Consider the following 14473-nt stretch of genomic DNA (forward strand, 5'->3'; position numbering starts at 1 on the left):
ATTTTTTGTGTGTGAGATCCATATATATACCATTGGGCTATAGTATTAGGCTTGAGCCGGTTTCTATGTCCAAAATAATCTTTTACGAACCAAATGGTTAGTTTTAAGGAAAAAAAACTTAGTTATATTTAAAAAAAAAAACCGAAAAATATAATTAGATTACTAAATTTTCCTATATGTTAATGATGTTGATAATAAATTAGTAAGGATTAATGAAGAATGTTAATATATATTAGATTCGATGATAAAAATATATTTTAAAAGATATCACAATATTATAAGTATTTTGCAAACATAAAAATTTAGAAAGTATCGAAATCTTTAACTGAAAAAGGCCCTTCACATGGAGCATCTTATAGTAGTATCTCATATGTGACCCTTCTCTCTCTCCCACAGAATCCCTGAACGCACCGTTTCTGTGTTTCAGGTTCTACTCCTCTATTTTCTCTCTCTCCCACCACGATCTTTAATTCAATTCACAAAACAAACCCAACTCGAAATCTACTAATTCAATCACATATGGGTCCTTACGATTCTTCCATTTCCGCTGCCGCCGGAAGCAGCTCCTCGTCTTCCTCCGCGTGTTCAGGCTCCACTAAGCCGCCGCAACCGCCTGATCAGATGGACCACCTCCTTGCCGGCGCCGGCTACAAGGTACGTTCAAATGATCTCCACCAAGTCGCTGAGCGTCTCGAACACCTCGAAACCGTCATGGTGAAATCCTCACCGGTGGAGATCTCAGAGCTTGTACACGACGCCGTTCATTACAACCCCAGTGACATCGCTTCGTGGGTTGACTCATTACTCACTGAATTGAACACCAACCCGCCGGCACCCATAGCTTTACCCACTGATTTTTCCGATCTACATCAGTTACCGGCGAATATCAACATGTACAGTAATAATCCTTCTCCGTTAAACGGTGAATTTTCCCAACAAGTCGTGACGCCGTTAGAAGAAGACGTTAGTATCCGGTTAGTACACGTGTTGATGACGTGTGCGGAGGCTGTCCAACGTGGCGACCTCGCATTGGCCAGCTTGTTGATCGAAGATCTACAGGTTTTACTCGGACGTGTAAACAGCGGATGTGGCATCGGAAAAGTCGGAAGTTTCTTCATCGACGCCCTCAGCCGGCGTATCGTTGACTCCCCACAAAACGGCGTCGTTCAGGAGGACTTATCAGCCTACGAGAATGAGATGTTATATCACCATTATTACGAAGCTTGTCCTTATTTAAAGTTCGCTCATTTTACTGCTAATCAAGCCATCTTAGAAGCATTTGAAGGTCAAGATTGTGTCCACGTCATTGACTTCAACTTAATGCAAGGTTTACAATGGCCGGCTTTGATACAAGCTTTAGCTCTTCGGCCAGGTGGACCGCCACTACTCCGCCTCACCGGGATTGGTCCACCTTCCCCTGACGGACGAGACTCGTTACGGGAGATCGGACTCAAGTTAGCAGAACTAGCCCGCTCAGTTAATGTCCGTTTCGCCTTTCGAGGTGTTGCAGCTTCACGTCTAGAAGACGTAAAGCCGTGGATGCTGCAAGTCAGCCCGAAAGAGGCTGTTGCAGTAAATTCAATAATGCAGTTACATAAACTGTTAGGACCAAGTCAATCAATTGACTTAGTCCTTGATTGGATTTATGCTCTGAATCCAAGAATTTTGATGGTTGTGGAACAAGAATCAAACCACAATCAACCAGAATTCTTGGACCGATTCACTGAAGCCTTGTACTATTATTCCACAATGTTTGACTCATTAGACGCATGCACGGCTCACAGGGAAAAATCCCTAGCCGAACTATATATCCAAAGGGAAATATGTAATGTTGTTTGTTGCGAAGGGTTGGCTCGCGTGGAAAGGCATGAGCCATTGGTTACATGGCAGAATCGATTGACAAATGCTGGATTTGCACCATTACACCTAGGATCAAACGCGTTCAAGCAAGCTCGGATGTTATTGACTTTGTTTTCGGCGGATGGGTATTCTGTAGAAGAAAATGAAGGGTGTTTGACCTTAGGATGGCATAGTCGGCCCCTTATTGCCGCCTCGGCTTGGCAAGCAGTTCCGAAGCCGAGCGCGACATTGGTGCAGATAAACCATCCTTAATGATGTGATAATATGTTACATATGTGAAATTAAAATTAGTCAGGCAATTTAAAATCTTCAACTTTTTATTTGTGGCCATCTTCGTTTAAACTTGAAGAGCATTTATATTACCAAATATGATATAGTGATAAAAGAATAATGAAACACATTTAAAAATATATATATGTGGGTCGATATTGTAAAATCTAATTACACAAACGTTTTCCACACTTGCAAAGTTTCATCTGAACGCCTATGTCATGAAAAGATTAAACATGGTAAAATTACAAGTTATTAAAGCATTCCTTCAAAATTCTTAAAAGCTATTAATGCATTCCTTCAAAATTCTTACCATCTTTGCTTGAAGCATGCTTCAATCTAAGAGATGTTCAACTCATCTTCATGTTGTACCTACGTGTTTAATAGGAAATAATGAGATAAAATATAAAAAATTAGAAACAAAATATAAGAAATATACACAAATAAATCTAAAACAAACATATTAGTATTAAAGGTAGCATCAAAAGAAAATACATCCCCAAACACTTTATACTGGTACCCGGCGATTTCATATACCCCCAAAACATTATATCTAATGTTCTGTTAATATCTCTAAATTCAAGCCTAAGGTTTGTATCATGAACCTTCTTATACTCCATTTTAATGATTACAAATTGAGAATCCCTACCACCAATAAAACATTTGATATTTCTTTAGCAATTCTTGTAATCAATAACTGAAACACCTCTATTTGAATATCCACCTTAAACTCATTAACTAATATGCCATTGTTGCTTCTATGTTTTTCTTCGACATATTGTATACGAAACGTTGTTGAGTCTCATCAAGTTTTCTATTTGTACATGACAAATACGTGTTTTCCTTACTAATCAACTTGTGATTATGCATCTCTTTAAACTCATGGACAATGTATTTCTGTGTACCAGGAATAATTTTAAATACAATGTGGGCCACACTAGGGGTGAGCATTTGGACCGGTGGACCGGACCGAACATGACTGTTTTTTTAGACCTCCGGGTCGATTCTTGGTTCTAGGAATCCATCAAAACCGGTCCAGTTTTTTTTCTAGTCCGATCCGGTTTTACCGGGTTTAGAATCGGTTGGACCCGATTTTAAAAAAATTGTAATATGTGAAGTTTTTTAAACAATCATAACTCATTCGTTTTAAATCGGATTGACATGTGATTTTTTCCAACGTTTAATTTACTATTTGTAGATGAATTTAGAGTATAATTTTGTTGATTTTGGTATTATATTCAATGAGCTACAGTCTTTCAAAGTTAAGCTATCAAAGCTGAAAATTTTGAGCTTTTCAGCAATATTTTTAAATTTTTTAAGCTGTGAAAATTTTTAAACAACCATAACTCATTTGTTTTAAGTCGGATTGATACGCGGTTTTTTCCAACATTTAATTTATAGTTTTTAGATGAATTTTGACTATAATTTTGTTGATATTGGTATTATATGTAATGAGTTACAGTGTTTCAAAGTTGAGCTATCAAAGTTGAAAATTTTCAGCTTTTCACCAAAATTTTGTAATCTGTGAAAATTTGTAAACAACCATAACTCATTCGTTTTAAGTCAGATTGATCTGCGGTTTTTTCCAGCATTTAGTTTACAGTTTGTAGATGGATTTAGACTATAATTTTGTTAATTTTGGTATTATATTCAGTGAGTTACGATACTTCAAATTTGAGCTATGAAAACTGAAATATTTCAAAATTTTAACTATTATTTTAGACTATAATTTTGAATTTTATGTATCTTTGACAGATAAATCATATGAAAGAGATCTTGGTGAACTTGATTTATACGTTAGTTTCTTTTATTTGAAAAATTAATTTTGCAAGTTATAATATTATAACTGATGGGTTTTGGCTATATGAACATTCCTATGTGCACATACAAACCCTAATGCTTGGATCTAGGTTTCTCTAGTTGAACATGCATGAATCCAAGACTTATAATGGTTATTCTAGCATAATAACAAAGAGAAATCATAGTTATAAGTTTACCTTGAATAACTTGTTTAATCTTCTTATTCTTGGAGCTTTAGAGTCACAATTGTCACTCCTTTAATGACTTACAAACACCAACTAGCAAGAGGATGATTTGAGAGAGTAGGGAGGGACTTAGAAATCGGCCAGGGTTTCCTTAGACACAAGGGTACTGATTTCCATGACCCCAAGGGTCTATTTATACTTGTAAGGCTCCTAGGGTTTACCTTTAAACCCTAATTGGATAACTTAAGCCCTAAGCAATCCTAATCCCTTTCATGATAACCTTGGATGGATTTTAGGTCTATCCTAAGCCCTAAAATCGTCCACCACATTATCCATAAGGGATTATATCCTAAAGTATATTTATCATACACTTGACAGTTTAAGCACTTCTATTTAATTAATCTCTTTAAGTCACCAAATTAATTCCTAATTAATTTATGACTTATATTAATCAAATAATATTAGTATACCATATAATATTTCAACTCTCATTATAAATCATCCTATCAAGTTGCTATGGTGAAGGCAATCCAAAAGGACCATGCTCAATCGGGTCAAGTATTTACCAAATATAGTTGCAGCCTTAGACACTATTCCAACAGTCTCCCACTTGGATAAGTCTAGTAACTATATATATCGATTAGAAATCGTAGCTCTCAAAGATGCTGTCAAACTCTGATCTAATCAATATTGTCCTTTAGATAATGGATCATACAGTCCTCTGTATAGATATCATGCTGACAGTCAAATGGAACCGATTGTCTAGCATTTGGTTTCTCGATTTAAGATTTATTTGACATAGAACTTAATCGAACACATCAATTCAGTTCTGACCGGGCCCGACACATAAGTCAAATCAAATCATCGAGCGGCCGAGATATTGCTTTTACCTTCTTAGGATAAAAGTAACAGATAAACTTTGACTTATATGCATTTACTTATTCATTAATCAACTATACACAACAATGCGTTTTATAACATCAAGTTACTGATGCGGTTTCCCACCATCAATGTATAACCAATTAACACATAACAAACCATACATCTAGGTTTTAAGACCATATGATATTATTGTCTTGCCATCATCCTTTTTTTGTCATATTCCATAAGGTGATTCCAGCAAGCGCGGGTTTGTTCCAATGCTCAAAACCAGTTCATAAGCACTCATGAACGTTGTAGCAAACTTTTGCTATGTCTAATACCATTTAGACAATATACACACCAATTCATGACAATCTTCATTCATACCTACTTCCAACATATGAACGATTGTGGAAAATTTGAATAATTCGATTATTCTTAATAAATTCAATTATTCTGGAAGTCAAAACATACAAAATGAAACAATAGTTAAACAATTAACATAAGACAGTAACATTACTCATAAATAATACTCTTTTATTTAATCATCAAATGTTAATTAAATTTATCTATGAGACGTTTCTAACACTATCTAATCTATACTAATATCATCCTTCATCCCGATGCTCCTAGCATGTTGCAAGTGCTTAACCCTGATCAGTCCCTTCGTAATCGGATCTGCTGGGTTATCTTCTAATGATATCCTCTTCACCACGAGTTGTACTTCTTCTACACGATGTCTTATACAATGATATTTTCTATCGATATGGCGAGATCTACCATGATCCCTTGGTTCCTTGGTCAAGGCAACCGCTCCTTCGTTATCACATAAAATCTCCATGGGCTCCTTTATGGTAGGTACAACTCCAAGATCACCAATGAAGTTCTTTAACCATATTGCCTTTTTTAACGCTTCGCTCGCTGCGATGTACTCTGATTCGCACGTTGAATCAGCTACGGTTTCTTGTTTGGAACTTTTCCAAGTTACTGCTCCTCCATTCTGGGTAAAGACCCAGCCCGACTGCGAACGGTAGTTGTCTCTGTCGGTCTAAAATGTGGCGTCACTATACCCTCGCACCTTCAAGTCATCACTCCCTCCGAGGACTAAAAACCATTCCTTGGTCCTCCGAAGGCACTTAAGGATATTCTTCACCGCAATCCAATGGGCTCTGCCAGGGTTTCCTTGATATCTACTAACCATGCTCAAAGAAAAGGCTACATCAGGGCGAGTACAAGTCATAGCATACATGATTGAGCCAACTGCGGAAGCGTATGGTAGTCGGCTCTTTTATGCTATTTCGGCTTCGGTACTCAGACTTTGAGTCTTACTCAACTTGGCATTACATTGTATCGATAATTCTCCCTTCTTCGAGTTTTCCATACTAAAACGTTTTAGTACGTTATCTAAGTAAGTGCTATGACTAAGTCCTATTAGTCACTTACTTCGTTCTCTCACTATCCTTATTCCTAGAATATAGGAAGCCTCTCCGAGGTCCTTCATAGCGAAGCACTTCCCGAGCCAGGACTTAATCTCATGCAGTGTCGGGATGTCGTTTCCTATGAGTAGTATGTCATTGACATACAAAACGAGAAAGCTAACTATACTCCTACTGGCTTTGACATATACACATGATTCATCTTCACTTCGTACAAATCCAAACTATTTGACTTTCTCATCGAAACAAAGATTCCATCTGCGAGATGCTTGCTTAAGTCCATAAATGGACTTCTCAAGCTTACACACTCTATTCGGATGCTTCGGGTCGACAAAACCCTCTGGCTGAGCCATGTAAACATCCTCAGCAAACTTCCCATTAAGGAAAGCGGTTTTGACATCCATTTGCCAAATCTCATAATCATAAAATGCGACAATTGCTAGCATCACTCTAATAGATTTTATGTTCGCAACTGGTGAGAAGGTCTCATCATAGTCAACTCCGGGAGTTTGAGTGAAACCCTTCGCAACCAATCGCGCCTTATATGTGTGTACGTTTCCATCCACGTCGGTCTTCTTCTTGAAGATCCATTTGCACCCAACGGTCTTACGTCCGGGCAAGTTATCAACCAAATTCCAAACTTGGTTGTCATACATGGACTGGATCTCGCTGTCCATTGCCTCTTTCCATTTCGCAGACTCCAAGCTCGCCATGGCTTCCTTATAGATATTAGGTTCATCAATATTTATTAGTGTACTATCACTAATATACGTGTCCCCTTCGGTAGTAATATGAAAAACATATAACTGGGGTTGAACTCTAACTCTTTCGGAACGTCTAAGAGGTAACGACTCGTCAATTGGTTCAACCGGAGTTTCCTCCTCGGGTTGAGGGCCAGCGGTAGAGGTTCCTTCATCTATCGACTCTTGAATCTATTCAAGCTCGATTTGCCTCCCATTGTCTCCTTGGCTTATGAGTTCTCGCTCTCGGAAAACTCCTCTCCTCGCAACAAAGACAACATTATCCTTCGGTCTATAGAAGAGATATCCAAAGGATTTATGCGGGTAGCCGATGAAAATACATCACTCACTACGAAGTTCGAGTTTGTCGTGAGTATCTCGTCTTACGAAAGCCTCACAACCCCAAACCTTGATATGTGCTAACGAGGGAGCTTTCTCTGTCCACATCTCTTGAGGTGTTTTGGTAACCTTCTTAGTAGGGACTTAGTTAAGGATATGGGCGGCAGTCTCTAAGGCATACCCCCAGAATGAGATAGATAGTGAAGCACGACTCATCATAGAGCGGACCATGTCTAACAAGGTTCGATTACGTCTTTCTGGCACACCATTCAATTGTGGTGTCCTAGGTGGCGTCAATTGTGAAACTATTCCACACTCCTTGAGATAGTCGTGGAATTTAAGACTTAGGTACTCTCCTCCTTGATCGGATCAAAGCATCTTGATTTTCCTGCCCAATTGATTCTCCACTTCATTCTTGAACTCTTTGAACTTTTCAAATGTTTCTGACTTTTGCTTGATTAAGTAGATATACCCATATCTACTATAGTCGTCGGTAAAAGTCACATAGAAGCGGTTCCCATCCTTTGTGGTTGATCTAAACGGTCCGCATACATCGGTATGTATTAGATCCAATAGACCCTCACCCCTTTCACATGTGCTAGTGAAGGGTGACTTAGTCATCTTTCCAAGTAAACAAGATTCGCACGTGTCATCTTCCTTAAGGTCGAATGACTCCAACACTCCATCCTTTTGGAGTTGGGCTATGAGCTTCTTGTTGACATGTCCAAGACGACAATGCCATAAGGATGCTCTATCCATACTATTGGAAGAATCCATGCATAAAACATCATTTCCTAGGTTATCTACAATCATAACAGTTTCATAAATTCCATTACATGGTATTGCTTCAAAATATAAGACACCATTTAGATAAGCACAAATAGAACCATTCTCATTATTAAAAGAAAATCTAAATCCTTGTCTAAACAAACCATGAAATGAAATGATGTTTCTTGCCATTTCTGGCAAATAGCAACAATTGTTCAAATCTAAAGATAAACCATTCCTAAGCACTAGAGAATACACTCCAATCTTGGTCACAGGCGACAATGTTCTGTTCCCCATGATTAGATTTATTATTCCATGCTCCACATCCCTATTTCTTCTTAGTCACTGCAATTCAGAACAAATGTGGTAACCACACCCAATATCGAGGACCCAAGAAATAGCATGAGACGAATCATTAGATTTAATTGTATATATACCTGCGAAAGATTGCTTGATCTTTCCTTCCTTGATAGCTTGTAGGTACTCTGGGTAGCTTCTCTTCCAATGCCCTATTTTGTGGCAACGGTGGCACTCTGCCTCCTTTGGGTTAGAAGTAGGCTTAACGGGATCAACTTTTGTCCCACTAGAGGAGGAACCATCTCGGTACTTTCCCTTGCGGTGGCTCTTAGACGGAGCCTTCCTCTTCTTCCCTCTTCCTTGCCCAATGGCTAAAACAGGAGCAGCGGGTGGATTGGGAGTTGGTGCAATGAACTTGTCCTTGAGATTTCTCTCAGCAACCCTAAGGAGACCTTGGAGCTTACTTAGGGTGACCTCTTCTTTGTTCATGTGGTAGGTCATCCTAAATTGGTTGTAACACGGAGGCAATGGGTGAAGCACCATGTCGATTGCTAAGTCTTCCCCAAAGTCAACATTTAACTTGCGAAGACGATCGACATACCTTTGCATCTTTTGCAGGTGCACGGTTAGAGATTCACCATGTCCCATCTTAGCGGAGATCATGTTAGTGAAGATCTCGTAACGTTCTTGCCTCGCGTTTTGGTGGTATCTCTCCAACAAGTCTTGGTGCATTTCGTACAGATACATGTCCTCGTAGGACTTTTGGAATTCGGAGTTCATAGTGACAATCATGATGCAATGAACCTTCGTTGCATCATGCTCATGAGTTTCAAAAGCGGTGATTTCAGCCGGAGTAGCGATTTCAGGATTGATTTTCTCGAGCTTCTCATCGAGGACATACTCCTTGTCCTCGTAGCGAGCAATCGTGCAAATGTATCTTATCCATTCGCTAAAGTTCGTTCCATCGAACGTCACCTTTTGGAAAAGGCTCATCAATGTGAACGAGCTAGCAGCAACGTTGTTCGCGTTTGACATCTACAAATAGAAAGGACAAAGATAGATTAGAATTTGGATCCCTAATTATCACCCAATAAGAAAATTAGGGCTAGGATCCAACAACAATATTTACATATTAGAAAAGGGATGCCGTAATCTAACATGCAAACAATTTGAAGGTAAGTGAATGACGATTCACTAATTCTCCACCATGAAAACATAACTTTAAGTTCTAAATGTATTGAGAATTCCTAGGTTTGGATGAGATTTATTGAAACTTTTCAATGGAATGTTTAAATCTCGAAACGCCCCTCTTATTTGTGACTGGGATACCGAGAATCACAAAGTGGGTGTGAATTACCATGCAAATTCACATGGTGCCTTCATAGTAACGATCACCTATTCGATGTGCCGGTAAACCACACACGCTCCATCGAACTATGATAAACAATGAATCACCCTTTGCCACCTTCGCCTAGAACCAATTAGTGTGCCGGTAAACCACACACGCTCCACTAATTTCTTAGCAAGGGTGCAAAGTGTAATTTAATGGGATTGCATCAATTCACTTTTCCTAAAGTAACTAGGATTAGGAATTTTGAAAAACATGTAGTTACTTTGTATTTCATATTATACTCTTAATGAGGAGATGAGGTTGCCCTATCCTACCCGTTCGGCTAATGACCCTCCACCGATCAAGCAAGCGTTGGGTGTGAGTGTACACCCATTAAGCGCCATTTTATAGGCAACAACCTTATACCCACCTTATAGACCGGCTTCGTGAATGAGGCCTACTAGGTAAAACTAGCATTTTAGTTATACATACATACATATATATATATATATATATATATATATATATATATATATATATATATATATATATATAAATCTTGTAATATTATATTAGTATATGGTAGACTTTTAAACTTGTAAAATTCGAGGTCTTGAAATTTAAATTGTCCAAATTAAACTTTTAATCAAAAAACATAAATTTCAAAACTTGAGGGCATGTTTTAAACTTTTCAAAACATAGAGGATCAAATAACAAATAACTTAAATTAACATTTAATCACATAATTATCCATATTTGATTTATTTAATTATTTCTTGCAAAACAATTTACCAATTTAATTAAAATAATTAATCAATTATCACATAAGGAAACTAATATTGAATTAATTGATAAATATCTTCAATTAGGTCAAGGATATACTCAAATATATCATACAATCGGATTTATATTGATCTAATATGAAAAAGGCAAGTATCCTAAAGATAAACAACAGGAAATCCCAAAGTTTCCACTTCCTGACGCTTGGACTCGCCGAGTACCCCAATGGACTCGCCGAGTCTAGCCGACTCGCCGAGTCCACTATGGGACTCGCCGAGTTCATCAGGCAGAAACACAAAATTCGAATTTTTCAAGCATCAAACAAGCAACCAATGCATCAATTCAATAGAAACCAATCTAGGCTCTGATACCACTAATGGGTTTTGGCTATATGAACATTCTTATGTGCACATACAAACCCTAATGCTTGGATCTAGGTTTCTCTAATTGAACATGCATGAATCCAAGACTTATAATGGTTATTCTAGCATAATAACAAACAGAAATCAGAGTTACAAGTTTACCTTGAATAACTTGTTTGATCTTCTTGTTCTTGGAGCTTTAGAGTCACAATTGTCACTCCTCTAATGGCTTACAAACACCAACTAGCAAGAGGATGATTTGAGAGAGTGGGGAGGGACTTAGAAATCGGCCAGGGTTTCCTTAGACATAAGGGTACCGACTTCCATGACCCCAAGGGTCTATTTATACTTGTAAGGCTCTAGGGTTTTACCTTTAAACCTTAATTGGATAACTTAAGCCCTAAGCAATCCTAATCCCTTTCATGATAACCTTGGATGGATTTTAGGTCTATCCTAAGCCCTAAAATCGTCCACTACATTATCCATAAGGGATTATAGCCTAAAGTATATCTATCATACACTTGACAGTTTAATCCCTTCTATTTAATTAATCTCTTTAAGTCACCAAATTAATTCCTAATTAATTTATGACTTATATTAATCAAATAATATTATTATACCATATAATATTTCAACTCTCATTATAAATCATCCTATCAAGTTGCTATGGTGAAGGCAACCCAAAAGGACCATGCTCAATCGGGTCAAGTATTTACCAAATATAGTTGCAGCCTTAGACACTATTCCAACAGTCTCCCACTTGGATAAGTCTAGTAACTATATATACCGATTAGCAATCATAGCTCTCAAAGACACTGCCAAACTCTGATCTAATCAATCTTGTCCTTTAGAGAAGGGATCGTACAGTCCTCTGTATAGATATCATGCTGACAGTCAAATGGAACCGATTGTCTAACATTTGGTTTCTCGATTTAAGATTTATTTGACATAGAACTTAATCGAACACATCAATTCAGTTCTGACCGGGCCCGACACATAAGTCAAATCAAATCATCGAGCGGCCGAGATATTGCTTTTAACTTCTTAGGATAAAAGTAACAGATAAACTTCGACTTATATGCATTTACTTATTCATTAATCAACTATACACAACAATGCGTTTTATAACATCAAGTTACTGATGCGGTTTCCCACCATCAATGTATAACCAATTAACACATAACAAACCATACATCTAGGTTTTAAGACCATATGATATTATTGTCTTGCCATCATCCTTTTTTTGTCATATTCCATAAGGTGATTCCAGCAAGTGCGGGTTTGTTCCAATGCACAAAACCAGTTCATAAGCACTCATGAATGTTGTAGCAAACTTTTGCTATGTCTAATACCATTTAGACAATCTACACACCAATTCATGACAATCTTCATTCATACCTACTTCCAACATATGAACGATTGTGGAAAATTTGAATAATTCGATTATTCTTAATAAATTCAATTATTCTGGAAGTCAAAACATGCAAAATGAAATAATAGTTAAACAATTAACATAAGACAATAACATTACTCATAAATAATATGATTTTATTTAATCATCAAATGTTAATTACATTTATCTATTATACGTTTCTAACACTATCTAATCTATACTAATATCATCCTTCAGCCCAATGATCCTAGCATGTTGCAAGTGCTTAACCCTACTCAGTCCCTTCGTAAGCGGATCTGCTGGGTTATCTTGTGATGATATCCTCTTCACCACGAGTTGTCCTTCTTCTACACGATGTCTTATAAAATGATATTTTCTGTCGATTTGTCGAGATTTACCATGATCCCTTGGTTCCTTGGTCAAGGCAACCGCTCCTTCATTATCACAGAAAGTCTCCATGGGCTCCTTTATGGTAGGTACAACTCCAAGATCACCAATGAAGTTCTTTAACCATATTGCCTCTTTCAACGCTTTGCTCGCTGCGATGTACTCTGATTCGCACGTTGAATCAGCTACGGTTTCTTGTTTGGAACTTTTCCAAGTTACTGCTCCTCCCTTCAGGGTAAAGACCCAGCCCGACTGCGTTGTCTCTATCGTTCTGAAAGCTGGCGTCACTATAACTTTGAACCTTCAAGTCATCACTCCATCCGAGGACTAAAAACCATTCCTTGGTCCTCCGAAGGTACTTAAGGATATTCTTCACCGCAATCCAATGGGCTCTGCCAGGGTTCCCTTGATATCTACTAACCATGCTCAAAGCAAACGCTACATCAGGGCGAGTACAAGTCATAGCATACATGATTGAGCCAACTGCGGAAGCGTATGGTACTTGGCTCATTTATGCTATTTCGTCTTCGGTACTTGGACTTTATTTGTTGTCTTGACACCCAAACAACTAGTCGGTTAAACAATACCATAATCATTCTTCTTCTTCATGCCTTATCTAACATTAAATCCCCCTTGATATGCATATCTTATATACATTTGAATAGCAACACAATGCGATTCAAATTCAACACCCTTAATTTGGCTTTATATATTAAACAACCTTAGGTTTGTATTCTTCGATATTAAACCAAACGTCCTCAGAATATGTATACAACAAAACATAAAAAAATTTAGGCAAAAACATTTAAAAATATTACAATAACAAAAAACTAAAAATTAAATTGCATAAAAGTTCAAGAACATCTAAATTAAACATAAATGAGAAATACTAAACATTATGTTTTTCATGGATTTTATCGTTGATTTTGTTGATCGCATTGAGATCTCTTCCCAAAATGTTTAGATTCCATGCAATGTTAACATTTTCATTTTGGTCATCATTTTTTTGATCCACAACCAATTGTTGTTTTTTTTTCAAAGTGATTTTTTCTTTTGTTGGAATTTCTTATTAAGGTATTCTAAATGTTGATCGAGTTTTGATGCAAGCTTTTTCGTGAAAATTTTGGAGATGCTATTAGTTGATGATGACCCTTATCGTCTTGCATTATCCATTCCAACTGGTCATTTCAATGTTACATTTAGTGCATACTCCTCGTACTCTTCATTGAGATTGACTCATACACCAAAATCCGATTTTGATGTTGTCGACCATTTCGATTCACTATTGTAACATCTTGTTTCCTACCATTTCTTATTTCAGGGTCGTGAGCCGGAAGTTGATTGTGTAAAGGATTTGGGCCTTAAGGAGGTAAAGTGTAGTCATTGTGGAAGGAAGTTATGATAGTTAAGAGATTTAACCCTCAAACTATGTATCGGGCTGACGGGTAAAAAGGGGAAATACATAGGCCAGGTTCTTGCATGAAATATTGGTTTTTGTTCGAGAATTGTTTTGTCTAAGTTATCTAGATAATATTGTAGGGCTCTTCAATACATTTTCGTGCATATAAAAATGCCAAAATCGGAGTTGAAACGAAAAAGTTGCAGTAGTTTGAAAGTGTGTTGATTTTGGGAAGAAGGGTGGTATGATGGGCGTACCAGCTTATC

At 37.5% G+C, this 14473-nt stretch overlaps 1 protein-coding gene across 1 annotated transcript; it reads left to right on the forward strand.

Moving 5' to 3' along the window:
* Positions 1-312: 312 nt before the first annotated feature.
* LOC144998502 (protein SLENDER RICE1-LIKE 1-like) lies at positions 313-2182 on the forward strand. The gene has a single exon (XM_078958248.1). The coding sequence runs from the start codon at positions 520-522 to the stop codon at positions 2110-2112; it is 1593 nt and encodes a 530-aa protein (XP_078814374.1). The 5' UTR covers positions 313-519; the 3' UTR covers positions 2113-2182.
* Positions 2183-14473: the final 12291 nt, after the last annotated feature.

Source organism: Lactuca saligna, chromosome 5 (assembly GCF_052625555.1).
Source record: "Lactuca saligna cultivar CGN05327 chromosome 5, ASM5262555v1, whole genome shotgun sequence".
NCBI lineage: Eukaryota > Viridiplantae > Streptophyta > Magnoliopsida > Asterales > Asteraceae > Lactuca > Lactuca saligna.